The sequence below is a fragment of the Pholcus phalangioides genome, unplaced genomic scaffold (assembly GCF_987345545.1).
Source record: "Pholcus phalangioides strain wild (caught in Gottingen) unplaced genomic scaffold, Ppha-v1.0 ptg000016l_1, whole genome shotgun sequence".
Classification (NCBI taxonomy): Eukaryota; Metazoa; Arthropoda; class Arachnida; order Araneae; family Pholcidae; genus Pholcus; species Pholcus phalangioides.
The window spans coordinates 12,385,241-12,403,435 of NW_028301609.1; the positions used below are offsets into that span (position 1 = coordinate 12,385,241).

The following is an 18,195-nucleotide window of genomic DNA, read 5'->3' on the forward strand; positions in this document are numbered from 1 at the left end:
ACAAATAAATGTTTCATTTTAGAATAACTAAACAATATTAACATGTTTTCAAAAAACTGCAATGGGGATCTTTCAAATATATCTATAATTTTTATTTAAAAAAATTCCTTTTTTTTAATGAATCTCACTAAAAACGTTTCCGAAAAAAAAATTGTTATGAAACAACGTAAGCTGGAAAATGTGTGAAACGGAAAATCTCAATGATAATTAGTTACTGTACTTGAAGAATTTTTGTTTGTTTATTTTTTCAAACTCAAACAAACTGTTTAATTTTTTTTCCAAGGAGTTGGATGTTGTCTTTGTTACATATCAGAAGCAAAATGATGGAAAAAACATATTTGCTGCGGCCAAGACACCTGCCACACTGTTTGCTGTAGTTATGATGCTGTATTTTTTGTCAGCTGTGTTCGGGCTTATTGGAATGTATGCCTTGTCCAATTTTTTGAATCTCTTTATGGGTGTAGGTCTCTTAACGTTATGCCTCTGGGCATACATAAGGTAAGCATAATTGATCAACTGATCTAAATAAACTGTATATAAAACAAATAATTAAGGTACACTGATGTAAGTGGAACTGCTTTTTTTATTGGTGCAAATTCAACCTAGCACCTTTGTTGGAGAAGTCAACAAAACTTCTTGAAAATATGGGAGTAGAGTTTTCAAATCATTCTTTTTTAGGGCAAATGTTTTAAACTTATTTTCTGCAGTGTTCTTTTTTCGAGATTAAATGGGGCAAGTTGAACATATGACTAATTGTACTTTATGAATCATTTATAATCATTTTGTGAATGATTTTAAACATAATTCATAAGTTTAAACAAAGGGAAAAAATTCATTTTAACTAACCATAAAAATCCTAAACATTTTATTATTATGGTGTACAAAGCTAATAGCAACCTTAGTATGCAGAAAACTCATAAGGTTGATTGACAACTTTGGTATGTAGAAAGCCACAATGTACTCCCCACCCTCTATAAATATGAACTGACATTGTATGAGGTAAATGAGATGGGAAATGTTACTTTCCCCAGACTATCAAACAGGGTTTAAGCTAGATAAAAAATTCCTTTAGCAAAAAAGCAAAAATGACGGGAAAAGCTTTAGCGCAATGCTAATGATTTATGGTTGAATGTCTTCTTGTCTCGTACCTCCTGTACGCATTTTTGCGAAAGTGGCTTCCACTTCTTTTGCATTCTAAGTTTTTCTTTTGCATTTTGCGAAAAATGCAACCGTAGCTTAAACCTTGCTATCAAACTTGAGAGGTGAAGGAAATGACAGAACATCGTCACTTCTAATCGTAACATTGTCTTGAATGCTGAGCTATTGAAAACTTAGATGTAGTGCCACTTCTTGATCCAAATTTTGCTTGCTAACAAGTTTTAACTTTGGTTGGTTGTCCAACAAATATCTTTGCTGACTTTCCATTTGTAGGTATATTTAAGATATTTGACAAGAACCTAGTCACCAACCTTTACCTCTAGAATGGCTTTCAACACTATGAAGTTTTGGTGTTCCTCTCATAATTCCTACTTTTCCTGAAAAATATCATAATTATATTATATTAAATTAATGGATTAAATAATAAGAAAGGAGGAACTTGACACCAAAATATCAATATTAGATAATTTGAACTTTAAAATAGTTAAAAATTATATTAAACATCACAAATTTAACTTCTCCATATGTTAATGTATATCACATAAATATATATATTTTCAAATGTTATAGTATATCACATAAATATATATATTTTCAAATGTTATAGTATATCACATAAATATATATATTTTCCCATAAAATTGTAGATGATTGTTATAACATTATTAAAAGAATTGATTCAACTATATAATTAGAAGGTTGTTAAAATGAAAATTGTAAGTTTTGAATTAAACTTGAAAAAAAATTGTATTGAGACCATGGCCCTCACAAGGGTGGGCTGACAGGACTCCAGCATGTTGGCTCAGGACCATTCTTACAGTTTTTGTTTTTTGCACTATAAATTTACTGTAGAAAGGACCCTTGAAAAATCTGGCAAAAGATCCCAGCCTAGGGGCCCTGATGCAGGATGTGAGGGTCATAATTGAGACATACAATAGAAAAATTTTTCTGGTTCCAAAAATAATGTCAAAGTCTTTGATATTTTCAATTTATCTGTAGCTTGTTAAATATGGAAATAAATTCAAATGATTTGCCATTCTTTGTTCGCTTTTTTTATTAGTTTAAATAATTCTCATTATGTTAGCTGGGAAAAGCAAAGAAATTGTCATGTGATTAAAAAACTATTTTTTGCAACCAATTCAATTAACTTGTGTAAATTGTTATTCCTTGATGAACAGTCAAAAACATTTACTTCTCTACAGGTATAGTGGTGATATGAGAGAAATTGGCACACAGATAGATATTCTGGCTTTTTCGCTGTGGCAAAATGTAAGTTTGCATATTTATCCCTATCTATACTTACGGTAACTTCAAGTATTATAATTGAAGATCAGGGTTATTGTATAACTGGTATCTTTTAAAATGCTGATAGAATTTTTCTGTTATTTGGTGTAGATAAATATTAAATTGTATGCTATTCAGATATTAAAATTTAACCATAAAAAAGTTCTGTGGAGCTTTGGCTTACAAGCGTAATTTTTTCTGTGAGTGTGTGCATAATCCAAATCACTCACATGTCAAAACAAATTTTTCTATTGGAAATAATGGAAACTTGGACGATTTGTTCCACTATTATTCAAAATGGTGGATAAAAATGGCATTTAATCAATAATACGACCCAATAACAGTATAATAAACAATGCAACAATGCTATAAAGTTAACATAGAATACAATAATTTTTGCAAATTAACTTACTCTAAATGACCAAAGAAAGAACTGTTGTTACGGATGTCTCATGACTCACTATTATCTGCTAGCTCACCGCAATCTTTTCTTTTTATGTGACTTTAAAAAGTACCTATCCTATGGCACTTTCTTTTGCCTCTTCATGAGCATTTCATTCATAGATGCTTCAAAATGATGAATTTCTTTTTCTTCTAAAGATTCTGAAGCCAGTGTACAAGAACTTGCTCACTGACCAGACAATGATGCAAATTGTAGATGTGGCAAGGGATACAGCACAGATAGGCCAGTTTCATAGTTCATTGGCTACAAATGGGAAGCTGAAGCATTCATGAATACCATTAAATATTATCACCCTTTTTTTAAAAAAATTTTATCAGATTTGCTCAATGTAAGGAACAAAGGAATGTCCGATCTATTTTTACCACTGTCTTCCCCCCACCCATATCAAAGAGACAAAAATTGTAACATACGGTTTCCATAACAGAAAAAAATATATAAATATTGTAACACCAAAAATATGATGATATGGTTATGCTATTTTGTCTTTGTCATTTTTAGTATCATAAATATAGGTTCATAGGTTTATTTTGATTTGGTCGTCTTTTTTTCAAGATGATTCTTTGTAAGGTTTCAGATGAAAAAGATTTTAATGGATGGCATAGTTTTTAACAATTACATGTTCTCTTGTGGAAAATCAAGAGCAAAATAATCTAGGAATTTTATATTTTTCAAAATTTCTCTTGTTCTAGTCATGTTATTTTGTGCACTAACCTCTAATTGTGCGGCAAGTCAGATTTTCGAACCTAATGCGACTGAATAAGCTAAAAATGAGCTGAAATTTACTTTATGGACACAGTCTAATAAAATAACATCCCCTATGTTTACTTATATACAGTAAAAGTCTGATATAATGAATATGGCCTTTAATAAGAATCATGCTATAATGAGTGATCTGCAAACGATTGTTAAAGGTATAATGCTTATGATATAAAAAATGTTCCGTTATAAAAAGAGTTGAAAATTGAGAATGTTTCAGAAAAAATTGGAAAGCTGTAAAACATCAAAAAACTTTATGAAAATGCGTTTTTCTGTCTCTTTTAAAAAATTAAACTAAGGATGACACTTATCATCGCACAGGCCATTTTGTAAACATTAGTCTGAGATACTTCTAAGACTGGGCACAAAAAACTCATTTTTTGCCTCCTGTTTCTATTTTTAAGCTTTCCCACTATACACACGGGATATGTGACAATTTTATTTGACCTTTGTCTCTTTCAGTGACTAAGAGATGATGTTCACTGCTAGGACTTATTTGACTTGAATTTACAGTGCAAGATCATTTCTGAATGGCCGAACGAATCGTGCTAGAAATGTCGGTGAGTTCACACAACTATATGAAGGGAACAGTGATATAACAACTAAGAGAGTTTTAATTTCTTGGTTGGTCTACTAAATCATTTTGATAATACGAAAAATTCTTTGCAAAAATACTTCTAAGAGAATCACCATAAACCATTTTCTTGACTGAAGTTCTTTTCATTTGCCGACAAAATGATCCGAAATTCGTATTAATGCAGATAAAAGAATTTTTAACAATTATAACTTGATGGAGCAAAAAAAAAAATTTTACATTCAATTATAATGAGAAGTCTGTTATAACGGAGATTTTCCTCATGATTGCGAGCTCTCGTTATAACAAACTTCTACCCAATATAGTATGAATAACAGTATTTGACCTTATATAGTAAGAAATATAGATTCGTTGAAGTTTTACAGAAATTGTCAAATCTTCTGAAACATTTATTGGATTTACATGTGGTAAATAAATAAAAAAATATATAGTGTTTATCAGTTTGTAAGACTGCTACAGCTTCTTCCCCCATATTGTGTGCCTGCGTGGGCCTCTCCACATTGCTGATATCATTTTGGATGGAGCCTCGCAGGGCTCTGTGATGTTTTTTGTATACAGTTTGTCATAATTTTTTGTTACCTTTTTATAATTATTTTTTCCTCTTTTCTCCTATTCACTTGATTACCCAGCCAGACTACCGACTGGAGTTTTCCTGCCATGACCATGCCCTCCGGGGCACTGAGCTTACATTGCTAATGCAATGGAGCCTAGCCATTCTTGGTTTGTTCAGTGCAGTGTGTGTAAAAGACACCCTTTTTTTGGTTGAAACATATATCTAAAAGAAAGGGTGGGTTCTTATTCTGGTAGTAACTCTTTTATTGAGTGCATGAAATGTCAAAATATATATATATGTTTTATTCTCATGCGGATATGGCATGTGTGAAATTGGCTGAATAGACACTCTCTCTCTACTAGTAATTCTATGATTTCAGTAAATCCCTCTTAACCTCTGAGATGCGGCCACCCATTTTACGACCACATAGAAATATTCCAGTAAAAAGGCTATTTTACTAATGTATTCCAGACCCCTGTTTAGCGGTTACCCTCAGATAACGGTCATGGACACAATTTTCACCATTCATTCCATTGAACTAAAACCTCTAAGGACACCAATGGTTGTAATTTTAGTTCAAATTATTCTCACTAGACGACAGTAAAAATTTAAATATTTGATCTTTTTTTTTTTTATATTTGACTACTTTTGACTGAAATTTTGGGTTGAAGTTTGTTAATGTTTGACACCTCTGATGTCCATTTAGAATCTGAAATCATGTGTTGCTGGTTGTGCTCCTATATTTTACATTATTCCACACTGTGTAATATGGCCAGCTTTAGTAATCATTGCTCTATCATTAAAAGAAAAAACTGATGTCTCAAATACAGTGAAAAACGTGAAATTGGAGTTCGTGCTATTGCAAGCAAATTAGTAGGCCTATTTCATGACCTTAAAAGCATTTCATATTGTCAGAATTTCATTCATATTCAAAGAAAACCATTTCAGTTATTGTTGATACTGTATGATATAATTTAAAAAAACAGGAATATTCCCCCCCCCCCCATACGGTCACCACTCTTTTACGGACAATTTTTTTGTCCCGCGAATGTCTGCAAAAGAGGGGTTTTACTGTACAATTTTGATTATTTCCTTGTTGATGGTTTCATCTGAAATCACTACATGGATATTAAAACTGGTTTAAAGGCAGTGTTACCAGGTTCGGAAAGGAGGACGCCCGTGTAATCACTGGAGCCCGGATTATATGCACTAAAAAAGTGGCAAAATATGCTCTAAAAATATGCAAATATGCACTTATAAATGCAAAAATAAGCACTTAAAATACAAAATGTGCACTGAAAATTCCAAAATATGCACTGAAAATTCCAAAATATGCATTAAACCCCAGAATATGCATTAGAAATCTTGAAAAAGTCAAAAATTCCGAAATATGTATAAAAAAAGAGAAAATATGCAATAAAAAAGAGAAAATATGCATTAAAAAAGAAAAAATATGCATTAAAAAATACACCATGCAAAAAAAAGGGAATGTGTTTTTAAAATATGTTTTCTATCAGGGCATATGTATTTCATTTTTACCAAAAAATATCCCCTCATATATATATATATACACAGCATATGCAAATAACTTCTACATATTTTTTATTCAGGCATTTTTTTAGTTTTCAGTTTGTTGTAGCTGCTCAATAACGAAAATAGCAGTAATAAAAGAATTTTGACACTATTTCTAAAAACAAAATTAACATTTTGACACAGCTCTAGAAATAGCCCTACAATAAAACAGTAGGTCGTAAAATACTTTATAAATATGTATTAATTCACTAAATTTCACATACGGGAAAAAAAATCGATGTTATGAAAATATTATGAACAATATTTATTTAGAAAATTATAAAAAAAAAAAAATTGAGTGAGCTTAAGTAAACCTTCAAAAATATGCACTTATACTGGAAATTCTTTGATTTTATGCATTTATATGCATTAATGCTAAAGAAGGACAAAATATACCAATGCATATAATTCGGGCTCTAGTAATCACCATTGGTAGCATCATTTTCCTAGTTTCCACAACAGATGGCGCCACTATACTGATTTTAAAAAGTCCCCAAAATTTTTCACAATTATACCAGACTGCTAAGGAAAAACAAAAAAAAAAAATACAAATACAGATCCGTTTCCATTCACTTATGTTCCCATCGTCTGATCAGTCTCCCTTCGCTTATAATGAATTTTTCTCATCTGGTCAGTTTTATTGCTTTTAGGCCTTTTTCTGGAGCATGGTGAGTTTTTCTTTGGCCAAGACCTTTGTCCTTTGTTGCATTTCTGAAATCCGTAGCCTTGTCGGGGGGGGGGGGGCGGCGGCTGTCAGTGCCGTTAGAAGTGCTTTGACCCTGTAGGTGCTTGTCTTGAGCTTTAAATCAGTTCTGGGGAGCTCGGACCCATGTCTGGACCCCTCAGAACCCCCGTCTCCAACGTCACTGCCGCCTGCTACTTTGATGATGACCTCAGAAGCTCGGCAGTACTTCCACCCGGCCGCTGTTATGGTCGAGTGGTGTGGTCACAGTGACGGACTCGCACCGCAGGGACCTGGGTTCGAATCCCACCGTCGCCATAGTAGTAGTCGGCTAAAGTTGGTTTTCTGTGGTTCCCAACTTCGAGGTGCGAATGCGAGCCTATCTCCCCGTTAGAAAGATCCGCCACAGAGAGCAACGGTACGAATCTTCAATCACTTCACACAGTCTGAAAAATTGATGGCAGATGGCAGCACAACACATAACTTGCCAGATTGGCGGTTTTCCCGCCAAATTGGGTTGGTTTGAAAACGGTTCGGCGGGAAATTTTTGGCTTTGGCGGGTGGCGGTTTTTCCAAAATTGTGTTCATGGCGAATTTCTCTCTATTTTTCTTTGCTTGCGAGCAAAGCAGTTTTTCTGTTTCACTTCAGTCCCCACCTCATATTGTGTTTTCTTCCTGACAAAGCAGAAGGGATGGGGGGCATCTCACCCAACTATGGAAAGCCAGAACTTTCAACCACAATGCCTTTGCCACCCAATAATTGAAGGGACCGTAAAACAAAAACTTGGGAACTGTCCTAGGCTCTAGATAGTGGTTTTCAACCTTTATGACACCGCGGCCAGTCGGTTATCATATATCCAATGTAGTATAAGGGAAGTAGTATGATGTATATCCAATGACTATAAGAGAAATTATAGCCACTACAATAGGGCAGTCGCCTTAAGGGAAATGGGAGACTTCAGTGACGTCACGAGCTTCGCACGGAGGCATTCTGCTATAGAAGGTATTGTTCTGACCCGACGGTTGGGAAACACGGTATCTAGACCACAGAAGCCTATGAAAGAAACCGTAGCCTCAACAAGCGGGGAGCTGACAGGGCTCAAGCCCAGGAACCAGTTCTGTCTTAATGCATGGGCCCACCAGGGCATGGCCCGGGGGCCCAAGGGCGTAGCCGGGGGGGGACTTGGGGGTCTGGTCCCCCCCCCCCTGAAATGTGAGAAAATGACCGAAAAAAGGGAAAAAGATGGCCAAATCCATTGTTCTGTCACTTTGGTCCCTCCGCGAACGAAATTTCTGGCTACGCCCCTGCGAGGGCCCATGATGCTTTTAAGACGTCCTCCACTCCAGGCCATCTCTGGGCCGTTTTTCCAGGAGAGAGACTGTGTAGCCCTGACCATGGCCCCCACATCCTAGAGCAGGGCCCCTAGGCTGAGATCTTTTGCGGCCCCCCCCCCGACTCCACTTTCACGGGCCCCTTTATGGTGAATTTATAGCGTGAAAAAGCAAAAGAAAAATGGTAAAAACCGTCCCGGGCCCCACGGCTGGAGCCTTGTCAGCCCACCCCTTGTGGGGGCCATGGCCCTGACTTTCGCAACTTTTCAAAGAAATCAATTTATTCGGTGAAAAAAACCCCATATTTTTACGGAAAATGGGGGGGGGGGAAGTTACTGGACTATAACAAGAAAAGCTATAAACCACACCTTTGCATACTAGAATATCGTCAAACTGTAGCTCGCATGTTGCTTCATAGATGGCAGCACACGTTCAAATATTTTGGCTACTTTTGAAGAGGATTTTGGCTGGAAATTTTTTAAGGACCTGGCAACTCTGTAACTAGCATTACACCGAAACACACTTCATGTCAGGTTCACTACATGTATACGCGCATTCCAACTTGTACCAATTTGTTAGAAATTCTGGAGAGGAATGTGGACGAGGTGCATGTCTGGTTTAGTAGTAGTACTTCCACCCGGCTTGTAGTGGTGCTGTAGGCACTCTACAGTTTGTGTCTAACAAAGACGTTTCGTTACCTTTCTCTGAGCTGTATCAGTCCAATCCAAACTGTGGAACAGCCCTTTCCAGAGCTGTTTTTTGGACTATTTTTCATATGTTGCAAGCTGGTCAGGTGCGTGCTGGACCAGAGAGAGCGCAGAATTTCCTCTTTAACCACACCTTCAACGTTGCACGAGGAGCTAAAATTAGAGCTTGCCCTAGCTGACCAAGTACCTTATCTATTAATTGCGACCCTGATTGAAATAGCATCTGCCCTGCTTGGAGGCAGCTTGATTTCTTGTATTTTGGTAATTTCGACCGCGATTGGTCAAAGGTGTAAAATGTGTGGGGAGAAACCATATACACAAAAACTCCTGTCAATGAAGAAGATACAGTATATTTCGGAGCGAAAAAATTTTTTCCTTGTAAAAAAAAAAGAATTTTCCCACATACCTCAGAAAGAGGACAAAAGAGAATTTCCCGAAACGTAGGAGGACGCTTGAAATAACATTAAAGAGGGGGGGGGGTAAGTCTGGTAACCCTAATTCTAGATTATAATTAATTTCTTAATTAAATAGCTTATTTAGGTAAACTGTAAGTGCTGCCATCTATTTTATTAGTTTCAACTACGGAATTGCAATATTTATACGTGAGCTACATTTATGGTATGAAGACGTATGGTATATGACGTAATTTTTTTTTGCAAGATATACAGTTGACTGGATGTTGTGAAGATATTTATTATTTTAGATGTTAATTTTCTAAGGAAGGAAAAAACTCATCTCTGCCTCTACCGGGAGTCGAACCCGGGTCCCTCGATTGCCGGACGAGTGCTCTGACCACTAAGCTACAGAGGAGATAGAGATTTTTCTTCGCTAGAGCGTATATATGCCGAACGGAACCGTGCAATGGACGGTGAAACCGATCAGCTAATAGCTCATGGACGACGAGCCACCAGATGGCTATATATATGACATGAATGTCGCTCTCCACTTGTTAATGCAAGATATACAGTTGACTGGATGTTGTGAAGATATTTTTTTTTATTCACCACTGTTTTCTGTTCACGAGGATAAGGTGGCGATTATTCTTAAATGGCTGGTTAAAAATAAAATTTCAGTTGAAAGATTGGTATTTTACGCACGCCCGATCACGAAAAGGAATAGCGAAACTACCATTTCATGGGGCGACAACGTGTCGATCGCCACCTTCCGATTTCAGTCAAAATGTTGGACTCTACTCACGATTTGATTATAAAATATATATTGTTATTACGAATTTATATTGATCCATATATATAGTCTTAGAATGTCACCATAGATTTGTGATAGCTGAAATAAGATCTTTAAAGATTTTTGATTCTGAAATTTTCGAATACATGTATCATGCAAATCCGGGTTGAACGGGAATTAGAAGAGATGTATCTAACGAATTGATTTGTCTCATCCAATGTTCTTCAACCACTGATCCGCGGACCGGTGTCGATCCGTGGGAATTTCCTGCCGGTCCGCGAAACATTTCGTCCAATTCCTGTCGCCTCTACATAATTTTAGATTTGATTATATAAAATATTTTCTGTATATATATATATATATATTGGTTTCTATTTCAGTCTTACACGTCATCGGGTTTCAGAATTATTTCTATTTATATATTATTTGCCGGTCAGCAAATTATTTCTCCTATTTACGAATTTTTCCCTGTCCGCAAACCGTTTCTCCGGTTTCCGCCGGTTCGCGAAAATTTTCAACTATTTTCACCGGTCCGCAGTCGTGAAAAGGTTGGAGAACATTTAACATTAAGAGCATCATAGGCCTCGGGCCAAGTGATTTTTCTGAGGCCCTACCTGAAAAATTCTCGGAAAATTCAACTGCTTCTCGTTTTTCTAAAGCTTCTCTTGTCTTGAGGCCCCCGGGCCGTGCCTGAGTGGGCCCATGTGTTAAGACTGCATTGAGAACATTGGTCTAAGTCAGAAACTTCTTTCACCTGCGGCACCCTTTCTCCAATCCCAATCAACGCTTACCCGCGGCTGCCCAAAATAGTTTCACAAAGAATCGCTTCGAAAAACTTTAGTCAGGGCTGCTGCTCGTCTGAGCGATCATAATTTAGAACCCTTTCGTAGAGAGATCGCTCCCACGATTTCAGGTTAAGAAGTAGTGAAATGATGCAAATAGACTCATCGATTTGCTCGCACCCAGTGTTATCTGAAAAAATTTTGAAGAGTAATATATCACTCTTTGCCAAAATTTTATGCGGTAATTTTGTAAAAAGTGAAAGGTGGTTTTTTTTAAATGAAGAACAGAGAAATAATTCCATTAAAACATAATTACCCAAAAATTTGAAAGAGAATTCCCTCTTTTCTCTCAACGAAATTGAAAAATTGAATTTCGATGCGTATATTTTTGGCGAACACTGATCACACCACACATCCCATGCGCTTACTGGAAATTTGGTATCAAAGACGTGTTTTTTTAGATGAATTGACGGAAGCCTTTCTATTTTCGCGACGCTGATTTTCCATGAGGCATTCACTCTACCGCGACTAAAGAGAGCGTTTCACTTCGAGAAAAAAAAAAACAGCGAAAGATTTCCATGATGTTTGCAGTTTTTACTCCAAACGTTGGCTATAGTTTCATGAAAGACAAAGAGTAAGGGAATTTGTGTGTGTATTTAGTGATATACAGTGTTATTATTACTGATAATTGAGGAATCATTCAAAGCGATCTTTGGTAAACAAAAAAGTGTCGTAATGTAGGTCGCCGGTGAAGTTTGATTGCCGTTCTCTTTGATACATACTGTGTATTCTAATGTCTGGGCACATTAAGCATTTGATAAGCTTTAAGCACGGTTGATGGACGCATGCACGCAATGAGACAAAATTTCTTAAACTTTGTCTTTGGGGTCATTCAAGTTATTACGTCAGCATCGGGGGGGGGGGGGGGTTCGGATATGCTGACTTTTGATAACAAGGGGAGTGGGGTTTGAAGGTTGCTTATACGTTATCAACCACCCCTTTTTGAAGATATGAAATATTCTAAGCTGCTGACGAAATTTTGCTGGGAGGGGGAGGGGGTCAAAAATGGCTGAAAATCTGCTTACGTAATACTTGAATGGCCCCTTTTGTCAGTTTCCTTAACACGTGTTTATGAAAGAAACTCCGAAAGACATAGGGGTAAGGTTATTAGAAATGTTGGGAGGGGCTCGGGCCTATGGGCCGTATACAAGTTTACGCATATGCTGACAAATGCATATATATGCCTATTGACTATTGAGCCTCTGCTAATCCAAATTCGTGGCATAATATACATGATACTTTATTCAATTTTTAGTCAGATAAATGATGTATGATTTTGATATAAGAGCACCCGATAGACCTTCCGAAAAAAAAAACAAAGAGAAAAGCTAGGTTTTCAAAGGTTAACAATCAAAAGTCCGTAAGTGAAGAGAGATCCGAACCAAGCCAGAGCAAGACTCTTCTTGAAGGTGAGAACATTCCATGCCGTGAGATGAGGTGGTCTTCTGCGGCTCATCATTTTAATCAGCACCACGCATCTCTTGGGCATCGCCATCATCTCACCAGATTCCACCATCTCGTCTCGTCGTTTTTTAAAAAACGTCACAAGCTCTTTGATAGATGACGTCACGTTCGAAGCGTTCATTATTAGAACAATCACCATGAACGAAGGTGCTAAAAGGGCAATAGCCGTGAAAACCTTGTTTTGAGGTTCATTCCATAAGTTCTTTCTCTTGAGAATCAGTGCCAAACCGTAGAAAGACGTGAAGAAGTATGTCGCCAACAATAGCATCGACGGCACCGAAAATGCAGACTGTACTTCTTCCACGCATTTTTCGATCAATCCGTAGGTTCGCGTGACTCTCGTGATGGATGACTGATTCGCCAATTTCACACTGGCTGCTCGGGCTCGAAACTCGTCCAGGATCGAACTCAGGCGCATGTAAACCGACGCGAGACTAATGCCGGCGATGACAGGAAAAAGGGGACACAATTCCGTGTAGAATAATTCGGCAATTGCATTCAGCGCTGCTATTGATGAACTGATGTTCCGTGTACCAGCAAGTTCGCGCGACCAATAATAATGCAGGGGAGCTTCATATCCGACGTGAAAACTCACCAGCATCGTGCACAAAACTGCTGTGCAAGAGGTGGTCAACGCTATACAGAGCCCGAGATTCAGGTAATTCTTCCGCTTATTGCAACAGTCCACTATTGGCAGAGTACCCAGGTTTTCGATCACCTTCCTCAAATGGTTGCGTCTCAGATTGAACGAGAACCAAGTCGCTGTCGACAAACACGTGGCCACAGCGAAAAGAATCAAGATCCTTCTGTCAGTGTTCGATTTCACCAAAGAAATTTCAATAACGTTCAAAATGAAAACGCAAATCGAAGCGAACAAAAAAGCCATAGAGAATAGACTGCTCAACAGCCATAGCGGCCCGCTTCTGTCACTCTGGCTTCTGAAAATATCAACGCCGAACATTTTCATCACATCAAAGACATAACCATGGTTTTCTCTGAGCGTGCCGAATTTCTGGCCACAGCAACCAGAATCATAGATTCTACGCGACTGACTGCGGATGACTTTCATCGCTTTTCTATGTGACTTCTCTCGCCGGTGCTCTGCTTCGTAAATATGACTAAAAATCGAACTAGGAATAGGTGTTTCGATAGAGGGTGCTCACTGAAGAAGGGAGTGTTACCATCACTGTAACCTTCGAACGCTATGCGGAATAAAAATGGAAGCATATAAATGAGAAGTTTTGAAAGTTGAAAGGAATAATAAGTATTGATTGATCGTTCGTCGAAGTGAAGAGGAAACTATTGCTTACTTTTTTGAGAGAAAGATTTTAAGAAGACTCGAACGGCAAGTTCAGAACATTCCGTATTTTATTGTATTCGAATAAGAAAAGGTTATTGATGGGATCCTACATCGAGATCAAAAGCTTTCAGGGAAAATTGAAATCGATGAAACATTTTACCTTTACGCTCTTTGTACTTTACATGTACCGTATTATCATCAAATCGCCAAGGCCTGGATGGAGTTAGCCTAAAAAACCTTAAAAACCTAAAAATTCGAAGAAAACGACTAAAATGTTTTTATTTAATAAGTTCTTAAAAAAACCGACGTTCAAAAGTGTGAAATATAATACAGTAATTCCCCAACTTACGCTACCGCGAGTGCGCGATTTCGAAGTTACGCGATTTTTTTTGTAGAAATTCACATTTCTGAAATTCGAGCATAACCATAGGGTTATTACTGAGGTGGTAAAAATTATTCAATAATAGTCAAGCAAGAATTATTTCATTTCCATTTCAGTCCAGGTAACACTGGTATAAACTTGTTTTTTTAAGTACAAAAAGGTGCACACCATTTTTATCGTGCAAAATGTCTGCGACCATACATCCCGATTTTAGAGAAATTGTTTTGCATTTTGCTCTGGGGTCATTATACTGTTATAAATTAAGTCAGATAACTTGATCCGCATTATAGCTCTCACTAATGAGTCATCTATACCTGTAAAGAGGAAGTATAATGAAGCAACTTTTATTGAGAAATTCATTCCAAATTCGCTTCTGGTACTCCAGAGATAGACAAGAAGTTGAATTTTTCCTTTGCCTTTATTTAACTGTTCCAGAAAAATTATATGGGGGGTACCAAAATGCTCACCTGCCCCTTGTGAAAGAGTACATTCTTGTTTCTTCAGCTCGAACTTCGACGAGGTGGTCACGCACTCGATAGTGTAGTGTGTATTAGGTCTCCCGTTTGACCACATACACACGTTACAGTAGTAGACAGTACATGGAATTGATGCAAGTACGCCTGAAAGGGCTAGAGAGGCTACAGTATGTAAGGATGAAAACTCTGCCTTGATTTAGAAATCGAATCCCAAGTTGTGCAGTATATGCCATTTTTGACATAGGTCAGAATTTGCTTCGAGAAGTCCAACGCTATTGGCAGTCAAAAACATCGTTTGGTGTGATTCTCATTGTTGACAATTCATTTCTTGCTCTGAAACTCTTCTTCTTCTAACGGCAAGAAAGTAGTTTTTTGTCTCCAAACACGAAAAACTGATTTCTACCGATGGACTAAAGTATTATTAAAACATTGAAAGTATATATTTCGGGGGGGGGGGGGACGCAGTCTATTTGTACCGATTCGGATAGCAGTCACAAGGCAAGCTAAATTTTGTAGTCATAGGAAAGTAATACAGTGATAACTCCAACATAGTACTCCTCACCCATAGTAAGAAAGAAGAAGAGTTTTTCTTGAGTTATGGTTCCAATTTGCTAATATACACATGCAAAATCATATCCCGACTGGAGCGGTTATCGTCGGTCCCACCTGACGCGTAACTTCGGGATATTACCGTAGTGTGCAAAATGTACAGGGAAAAGTAACAAAGAGGATCAATCGAAACCGCAGCTATTAGTTTGAAAAATTATTGCAATTTTTAATTTTTTTTTTTTTAACAGCATAATTCAATACTTTATTAATCACTGCAACATCCTTTCAGTAAATTGATAGAGTTGAAGTCGATTAATTCAATATATTGTTTAGTGAAGCCTGTTTTGTAATGGTCAGGATGTTGTCTGAAACGGATAAAATTATCAGTTTTGGGATCACTCCAACGTATTAAATTCGGTTCTATAGAAATCTGCAGGAAATTGTGTTTCTTCTAACGAATGAGATTCCAGAACGGATTATCTTCGTTAGCTGAAGTATCACTGAATAATTTTTTTTCAAAGGTTAACGATCAGAAGTCCGTATGTGAAAAGGGATCCGAACCAAGCCAGAATCAGACTCTTCTTGAAGCTGAGGACATCCCAAGCCGTAAGAGGACGTGGTCTCTTGCGACTCATCATTTCAACCAACACCAAGCATCTTTTAGGTATTATCGCCATCTCGCCGACAGATTCCACGATCTCTTCTCTTTTTTTCCTAAAGACGATCACGATCTCTTCCATGGACGACGTCACGTTCGAAGCGCTCACGGTCAGATTGATCATCGCCAATGACGGTTCGACGAGAGCGATGGCAGTGTAAAGCTGATTCTGAGATTCATTCCAGAAGTTGGCCCTGTTGAGTATCATCGCCAAGCCGTAAAACGATACCAAGAAATACGTGGCCAATAAGAACACCGACGGCACCGAAAATGCAGACTGCACATCTTCCACGCATTTTTCGATCATTCCGTAGATTCTAGTGACTCTCATCATGGACGACCGATCTGCCGATTTCACAATGGCGGCTCGGACTCGAAACTCTTCTAGAATCGAACTGAGGTGCATGCAAACTGATGTAAGGGTCAGTCCAGCAATGACCGTGAAAAGGGGACACAACTCGGTGTAGAACAGCTCGACGACCACAAAGAGCGTAATCGTCAGTGAGGTGGCGTTTCCTCCCCTATCGATTGCGTACGACCAGTAATAATGCAGATGGACGTCATTCCCAACTTGAAGGCCCTCCAGAAATTTACAAAATACTGCCGTGAGGGAGACGGTCAGTGCCAAGCAAACGCACAGGTTGAGGTAATGTCTCCTCTTGGCGCAATAACCAGGTATCGGAAGAGTTTCCAGACTTTCGACCACTTTCCTCAAATGGCCGCATCTCAGATTGAACGAGAACCAAGTCACGGTCGACAAGGACGTCGCCACGGTGAACATGAACAAGATCCTTCGGTCCGTGTTTGACGTCACCGAAAGAATTTCGTTAACGTTGAGAAACAATACGCAGATGGAAACGAACAGGAAAGTTATCGAGAAAGGATCGCACAACAGCTGGACGAGTCCACTCTTCCGACGCGTTCGGAAGACATCCACGCCGAATATCTTCATGACATCGAACACACAACCATAGTTTACTCTGTGGGCGCCGAATTTCTCGCAGCAGCAACAAAAGCCGTTGATTTTACGTGGTGGGATCGGGGTGATGGTATTATTCATCGCCTTTCTTTTTCTTTTGGCACTGCTTATCTTAAAAATTAGTTTCAAAATTTTGAAACCAAGAAAACTCTTCTAAATGGAATCGGTACCGATAAGGTAGAGAAAGCAACACTCTAATGACATTTTTGACTAAAAACAAAATCGATATTAGACATCCCAGTGTAACCCTAATATCGCGGTGAATAAACATCCAATGAACGGATGTTTTTAGATAAGAGATGAAATACCGATTTTTCGATATTTATCTTCACCCATGTTTATGCAGAAAAACTTTAACAATGTTGAAATTGAGCGTGATACATCTTTTATGTTTTGTCCGTCCGATAATAGGACTATTGATGACAATAAAGAAGAAAACCTATGGGCGGAGATGACCCCCCCCCCCAGTGCCAATGGCGGGAGGCAACTGATATAATGTATATTCATATATATGAATTGACATCATCATCATGCCCCCCCCCCCCCAGCCTTTCAAGTCTATCTCGGCCTATGAGCCACAGAGTTAGAATAATATAGAGAGCGCGCGCGAGGGGTTACAATGTGAAAAGATCGGAGTCACGTGACTCCGGTCAAAAGGCTGGTCAGGGAATCTCGCAGGCAATGCTTTCCTTATGGCTATTCGTATGACGATCTGCACGTGCCGTCTTATTTTTGATTAGAATGGTCAACACTTGCGCAGCTTTCGGATGTTCTGAACGGTTTAGGAAAGGGGGACCAGTATCCTTTCACAAGGGAATACTTTTTAGCTTATTCCCCTTCTTATAAATTAAAAATTGGAATATTAAATTGACGATTCAATGGATTTCTGACGTAGTCTCAATTTTTAACGATTCCATTTTGGATTTAATTCAATTAAAGTTCCGAGTTTTGATAAAATTCAAATGTCATGAGCCATTATTAAATGTTTTAATAGAATTTTTGGTAATAAATGATTGAAGTAATGAGTTTTATTAACTTTTAACTGAAATATACATCTCCGCAAGATTTGGCGAGCTAATTCGAGTTTCGCTCAACTTGAAGATAATATGCTTTTCAGAATGAAGAATTTATGGCAAATATTTTATTTAAATAGAATGTAATGAAAACTCACCCTCTAGACAATGGCAGTTTTGCATAAAAATGTATAACTACCTCTAAAAATGATATTTTTACCTCTCTTCACGCCTGAGATAAAACT

At 37.8% G+C, this 18,195-nt stretch overlaps 1 protein-coding gene across 1 annotated transcript in view; it reads left to right on the forward strand.

Moving 5' to 3' along the window:
* The window catches only part of LOC149075066 (atlastin-2-like), a 30,710-nt gene extending 27,280 nt beyond the window's left edge, over positions 1-3,430 (forward strand). Inside the window, exons 13-15 of the mRNA XM_089245618.1 lie at positions 284-498; positions 2,361-2,427; positions 3,043-3,430. Coding sequence (XP_089101744.1) covers positions 284-498; positions 2,361-2,427; positions 3,043-3,177 — 417 coding nt within the window. The 3' untranslated portion in view covers positions 3,178-3,430. The remainder of the gene's footprint in view (positions 1-283; positions 499-2,360; positions 2,428-3,042) is intronic.
* Positions 3,431-18,195: the final 14,765 nt, after the last annotated feature.